We start from the raw sequence: 7,131 nt of genomic DNA, 5'->3' as shown, positions 1-7,131 counted from the left end.
AATGGGGGGGGGAAACGTTTTGTCCCCCTTAAAATACCAAAAGAACCTTTAGGTCTGGTAGAAATGTTGGGGGTACCCCCAATGTAAAAAAAAGTGGGTTTCCCTTTAAAATTCCAAACCAGACCCTTAATCCGGGCAGTGGCCTGGCAGAGCAGGAAAAGGGGGGGACGAGTGAGCGCCCCCCCCTTGGTACAACCACCCCTTACTCATTTACAACAGGGGGGGTGGCATCTGGGTGCCCCCTTTATGAAAGGGGGTACCCAGATGCAAATAAGCCCCCCTGCCTTTGTCCTCATCGGCATGGGGACAAAATGAGTTTTCGGATGCCCCTCCCGGCAAAGCACCCTGTGGTTTCAAGTGGCCTGGTATGGCGCAGGGAGAGGGGTGCTCGCTCGTGTGTGTCGCCCCCCCCCCTTTCCTGCCCTGCCAGGCCAGTGCTTGGATTAAGGGTCTGGTTTGTAATTTTAGAAGGGAAGCCATGTTTTTTTGGGGGGTCTGGTATGAATTGGGGAAGGGGGGGGGGCCTACACTCGGATGCATCAGAATATACGAAAATTCGTCAATTTGGAACAAAACAAATTGCGCATGTCTACTGAGTATACTGTAATCAGACCCTTCCAGCGGGATATAATGTATCTATAATATGCTATAATATGTATAAAATGGAATATCATGCCCTATAATGGGATACAATATATATATATGTGTGTGTGCTATAAATGGGATGTAATGTATATAATTCTCTGGCAGGATGGTGTTGAAATCCTCCTGTCGGGCAGGGTGCGGTAATCATCCCGTCGGGTGAGCCGGCCCTGTCTGCGCGGGCTGGTACATGAGGGATCATCCAGGCAAGCGCTTGCGCAGACTAAGTTGAGGGCCTCCTCAGCGCGCCTCTGCCGCTCAGTCACGTGAGGGAGGTGGGCGGGCCAGGAATGTAATTGACAGCCGGCTCGAGCTGTCAACTACAAGACTACAACTACAAGAATGCCCTGCAGATAAAGAATAACGTTGCGTGCCAGCTGTCAAGGTCTCGCGTGCCAGGCTGGGCACGCGTGCCGGGGGTTGCTGACCCCTGTAATACTGTATATCTATAATAGGACACTTGTATCATTGTTGTTATAACGTATCGCCGCGCTTCCTTTTTTTTAAACATTTATTTCCCTTTGACACTTTCACATCCTCATTTAACTCTACGTGTGGCCTTGTAAACATTCTGCACCCACCAATGGACATTTATGGTGTGCACGGGGCCCATGGAGCACAATTGTTTTCCGAGTGTCCTTGCGTTGAGTCTTGCGTTGGTCAGTGTTGAGTCTGCGTTGGTCAGTGTTGAGTCTTCCGTTGAGTCTACGTTGGTCAGTGTTGAGTCTGCGTTGGTCAGTGTTGAGTCTGCGTTGGTCAGTGTTGAGTCTTGCGTTGAGTCTGCGTTGGTCAGTGTTGAGTCTTGCGTTGAGTCTGCGTTGGTCAGTGTTGAGTCTGCGTTGGTCAGTGTTGAGTCTGCGTTGGTCAGTGTTGAGTCTGCGTTGGTCAGTGTTGAGTCTTGCGTTGAGTCTGCGTTGGTCAGTGTTGAGTCTGCGTTGGTCAGTGTTGAGTCTGCGTTGGTCAGTGTTGAGTCTGCGTTGGTCAGTGTTGAGTCTGCGTTGGTCAGTGTTGAGTCTGCGTTGGTCAGTGTTGAGTCTGCGTTGGTCAGTGTTGAGTCTGCGTTGGTCAGTGTTGAGTCTGCGTTGGTCAGTGTTGAGTCTTGCGTTGAGTCTGCGTTGGTCAGTGTTGAGTCTTGCGTTGAGTCTGCGTTGGTCAGTGTTGAGTCTGCGTTGGTCAGTGTTGAGTCTGCGTTGGTCAGTGTTGAGTCTGCGTTGGTCAGTGTTGAGTCTGCGTTGGTCATTGTTGAGTCTTGCGTTGAGTCTGCGTTGGTCAGTGTTGAGTCTTGCGTTGAGTCTGCGTTGGTCAGTGTTGAGTCTGCGTTGGTCAGTGTTGAGTCTGCGTTGGTCAGTGTTGAGTCTTGCGTTGAGTCTGCGTTGGTCAGTGTTGAGTCTTGCGTTGAGTCTGCGTTGGTCAGTGTTGAGTCTGCGTTGGTCAGTGTTGAGTCTGCGTTGGTCAGTGTTGAGTCTGCGTTGGTCAGTGTTGAGTCTGCGTTGGTCAGTGTTGAGTCTTGCGTTGAGTCTGCGTTGGTCAGTGTTGAGTCTGCGTTGGTCAGTGTTGAGTCTGCGTTGGTCAGTGTTGAGTCTTGCGTTGAGTCTGCGTTGGTCAGTGTTGAGTCTGCGTTGGTCAGTGTTGGACGCGCCGTGTGATCGGGTCCCTGACAGATGATTAGACATGTAGTCCCATATCAGCCAGCTGTCCTCACTTCTCTGCCATTCACACCCCATGCTGTGTGTATTGGATGTGGTTTCATGTCTGCTGCATGTCATTAACACATCAAGCCGTCTGCACCATTTACCAGCTATGGTATTATTATTATTATAATACAGGATTTATAGAGCGCCAACAGTTTGCGCAGCACTGTACAATATAAGGAAGACATTACAATGCAATTCAAGACAAGATCCATATCTGGAGAAGTTGTGTTTTCTATGAGTGAGCATGGTACCAATGTCATGGCATCGGCTCCTACAATCCGCAGTGTGGTCGGTGATGATATACACGGCACTGTGCTCAGCCAATGAAGGACAGATGTTCGCAGCTTTGTTTTATGTTAATACAATCGGCTCCACTAACTTCAATGAATGGCCGACACCATCCCTGACCGCATGGACCTGCACGCATCCACCCAGGGGCGTCCCGAGGCTGGGCGTCACCCGGAGCGGAGACCGGGTGACACCGTGACGTCATTGCGCATGCGCGGTCGTAGAGGAGGGGACGTTCACCCGGCAGGATGAGGTATGTATGAGGATGAGTGTCTCTCTGGACACTGTTGGGCTCTCGGTCCGTGACCGAGTGCCCGACTTTTCATAGCGGGTGACACCAAAATGACTATCAATCATATAGTCCGGGAGACCGGGATTCATGTAGAATCGGCTGGTCCCCTGAGCACTGGTCCTGATATCCTGTTTTATTGTGGCTGCTTTGCCTTGTTGGGTCCTAATGGAGCCACCCTTGTGTGTGCTAGTGAGTTTTGTGTGTCTCCACTGACCCACAGGTACAGCAAGGCAAGACGCTCACCTCCCCCTGATCACGACTCGTCCCTTCTCCAAGCTAGTAGATGGACGGCTGCTGGAGACTGCTCTGTCCCTTGTGATCTTGTACTAGACAGGAGGTTCAGGGAGGCAAAGCTGAGAGAGTTGGAGCTGCCTGGAAACATGATGACTGTAAATGTTTGGACAAAAAAAGTAAAGAAAAACTTGCCTGGGTGATGTGTATTTAGTAGGGATGCACCGTCACCTATACTAGTATCGGAATCGGTGCCCATGCCAAATATTTGCGCGAGTACTCCCTCGTCAGGAAGCCCGGCGCTGCGTCATTACACAGTGCCTCACAACAAAGTCCAAATCCCATTCGCACTGCCACGGTCTCAAAACCACAAGGTATATGTGGTGTCCAGGTGACCACACGGATGGCGCCGTGGAAAACACTAATAGCAAATAAAAGTAATTCACCGGCACACGCTTGAAGGGTTTTTAAAGTATTGATATGTTTATTCAATACCCAATGTCACATACTGTCATACGGTGCTAACGTTTCGGGTCCGCACAGGGATCCTTCATCACATACTGTCATACGGTGCTAACGTTTCGGGTCCGCACAGGGATCCTTCATCAGAGTCAGTGTCACTGTGGCTCTGATGAAGGATCCCTGTGCGGACCTGAAATGTTAGCACCGTATGTGACATTGGGTATTGAATAAACATATCAATACTTTAAAAACCCGTCAAGTGTGTGCCGGTGAATTACTTTTAATTACACGGCGCCTGGCTTTCTGATTGGCCAGGAGACGGCCTCACTGTGTGAGGATTAGCTCCAAACGGTAGTGCGTTAAGGACACTTCCACTCGCTTTAGTTTTCTTTTTAGGGCTTCTTTGCCCACTTTTATTGGTTCAAAAGTAAAAAAATATCCAACAAATAGTGCACACGGTACTGGCAACAAAAACACTGATTAGGCTTCTTGTCTTGTACCTCCAGCATCTAGTCGTTTGGACCCTCTGGTCCTCTAGCTTTGTCTATTTCTCTCACAGTCACACAGGCCGGTCCTCACCACACCGGTGTATTGCCACACAGGCTGGTTCCAGGGTGGAGCCCTCCAGACCCCTGCACAGAGACCTCCTCTGTCTTCCAGGTGGAGCCCTGAACATTAACCAGAATTCTCCTCGTAAGAGCTTTGCACAGGTGCACAACCACTAAGTGCTGGTCACTACTAAAGTCCGGACCCAGGAATGGAGATTCCATCCCTCCCAATGCTCTTTGAAATCTCCCAGTTCCAGGAACCCGAGCCAAATCCGGAAAACCCGGGAAGAACTGCAAAGCCAGCTCGTTCCCAGTAAACGTTTGTGCTTTCTGGAGCTGCTCAGCTCCCCCCTGGCTGAAAGACCTGGGTGACTATATGGCCAAAAGACCAGGGGCGTATCTGCCGCGAGGCAAACAAGGCGTTTGCCTGGAGCGGCAGATTCCCTGAGAGCGGCAATTGCTGTGGTTCCGGTTCTCTCCCCTTGATACATTTATTCATCAAGGGAAGAGAACCGGAGGCTATAGTAGCGGCGGGGACGAGGACGGCCGGCGGGGACAAGGACGGCGGGTTGCGGCGGTGTCCAGCAGGCAGCGGCGCTTTGAGGGGACGAGGACGGCGGGTTGCGGCGGTGTCCAGCAGGCAGCGGCGCTTTGAGGGGACGAGGACGGCGGGCTGCGGCGGTGTCCAGCAGGCAGCGGCGCTTTGAGGGGACGAGGACGGCGGGCTGCGGCGGTGTCCAGCAGGCAGCGGCGCTTTGAATGCCGTGCCGGGTGAGTGGTGATCGGAGGCTTGTGCCAATGGTGAGGCGGCGTCAACCCGGGGGGGGGGTGTGTGTGTGTGTGCTGCTGATGATGACGGTCTGCCGTCAGTACGGGCGGCGTTGCTGTTTTGCCTAGGGCAGCAGCATTTGTAAATACACCACTGCAAATGACACCCTGGCATTGATTGCCACAACTGCCAGGTGGCGAGTCTTTAAACGCCGCCTGGCTTCCTTAATGGGACGTCCGGTATTCGGTATCGGTGCGCCCCTAGTATTTAGTTGATCTGAATTATTTCGTGAAAATGTTTGAGAGTTTAATTCTACTTTAATTTCGGATCTTCACTTCAATCTACAGGTGAAACTCGAATAATTAGAATATCGTGCAAAAGTAATTGCAGTAAGTGCTGCAAAAGGGGCCCAAACCAAGTACTGAGTACATAGGCATGCTTGTACTTTTCAGAGGTCCGATATTGTTCTATGTACAATCCTTGTTTTATTGATTGCATGTAATAATCTACTTTTCTGAGGTTGTGGATTTGGGGTTATTGGGGTTTTCATGAGCTGTAAGCCATAATCATCACAATGATGACAAATCACGGCTTGAACTATCTTGCTTTGCATGTAATGAGTCTCTCTCATATATTAGTTTCACCTTTTAAGTTGCATTAGTGAAACAAATGAACTTTGCACGATATTCTAATTATTCGAGTTTCACCTGTACCTCTGAATAGAAATATTCCTGCTAGCTCGGTTTCATTCTTAGAGAACGCCCCCTCCCCCCCAGGATACCACAACGCTTCCTTCTCTTCTACACCAGAAAGTCCATATTACTGCACTAGAGAAACACAACAACAACGCCGACTCTGATCTACAATAGCAACACTACTCCTCCTCAGATACACACAAACCTTCATCCGACCAGCCTGCCCAAGTGACCCCCGGAAACATTTGGGGCCCGTGGTCACAGGTGACTATGTCCAATATTATAAAGAACAAGGGTCAGACGTCTTTTCCACATTAGGGGTAGATCAGTGGCGTAACAATCACCATAGCGACCCAGGCGGCCTGGGGTAGATTGAGTATTTATAAGATATACGCAGAGCCGTTCGTTCTGCAAAAATCTGACTTTTACGTTCGTATCGTGTCATGTCCACTGTCACATGTACTGGGTGCTGCTCCGGGCCAGTCCATGTGCATCCGCTGACCGGGTGCACACACCCCGCTGCAAAATACACTGTCACTATAAGAAGGGGCGTCCTGAGGCCGGGTGTCACCCGGAGCAGGTGCCGCCGTGACGTCATCGGTCATCTTGGTGATGGACGTCGGCAGAGAGAGGAGGGGACGTTCACCCGGCGGGATGAGGTATGCGCTGGGTCCCCTCCTCTCTCTTGCAACTGTCAGGCTCTCAGGTTCCTTGACCAAGTGCCCTACTTTTCAGAGGGGGTGACACCAAAATGACTGTCAGTCATTTTGGTGTCACGCCTCCAATGGTTTCACCCGGGTTACGGAACGCACTGCCGGCACCCCACTAGTGACGCAACTGCTTTAAGGAAACATGTCAATCGAAGATCGCTATACAACGTACGTCATAGACCAGTGGAGTTACAAGGGGGGGGGAGGGGGACAGGGGGTGCGCACCTTCAGTGGGCGCGACATCAAAAATGACTGACACTCACCCCCTCTTAGAAAACAGGAATTGGGTCATGGCCCAAGAGCACATGAGAGAGAGGGGGGACACGGTGGCATATCTGATCCCACTGGGTCAATATCCCCTCCTCTCTTTGCTGGTGTCCATCACTGGCAGTCAAGTACATCACTGCGCATGCGTGATGATGTCATAACACAGAGGTCATTGGATATTAATGGGGCCTTATATATTTATTGTGTATATGGTCATTAAAGCTGAACTCCATTCAGATATAAAAGTTACAGACGAATGCAGCTCTGTGTCAATAAATACATCAGTAAACGTATTTTTATTTTAATGCAAGCAGTGTAAGGACCTGAAATCTGACCTGGTATCAGCCTCTTGCGGTGGATAGAGATGGGGTGTGAGTGGAAGCAACAGCTGCACAGGAAGTAGAGTTATGTGCTGATACCGAGCATGCTGATAGGAAGAGAGAGCAGAGTGACAGAGAGATGAGCTCATCACTGTGCTGCTTCTCCTTTCACTGTCCAATCACAGGCTGGGGGGTAGGTTCAGGGTGACTTGG

General features: G+C 50.6%; 1 protein-coding gene across 1 annotated transcript in view; it reads right to left on the bottom strand.

The window, feature by feature from the left end:
- Nucleotides 1-1,180: 1,180 nt before the first annotated feature.
- Nucleotides 1,181-7,131, bottom strand: part of LOC108800355 (suppressor protein SRP40-like) — a 14,624-nt gene continuing 8,673 nt past the window's right edge. The window contains exon 2 of the mRNA XM_018572339.1: nt 1,181-2,296. Within this exon, the coding sequence (XP_018427841.1) occupies nt 1,181-2,296 (1,116 nt within the window). The remainder of the gene's footprint in view (nt 2,297-7,131) is intronic.

Source organism: Nanorana parkeri, unplaced genomic scaffold (assembly GCF_000935625.1).
Source record: "Nanorana parkeri isolate BGI_ZX_2015 unplaced genomic scaffold, ASM93562v1 scaffold2005, whole genome shotgun sequence".
Classification (NCBI taxonomy): domain Eukaryota; kingdom Metazoa; phylum Chordata; class Amphibia; order Anura; family Dicroglossidae; genus Nanorana; species Nanorana parkeri.
This window is presented reverse-complemented; position numbering and strand designations above follow the sequence as displayed.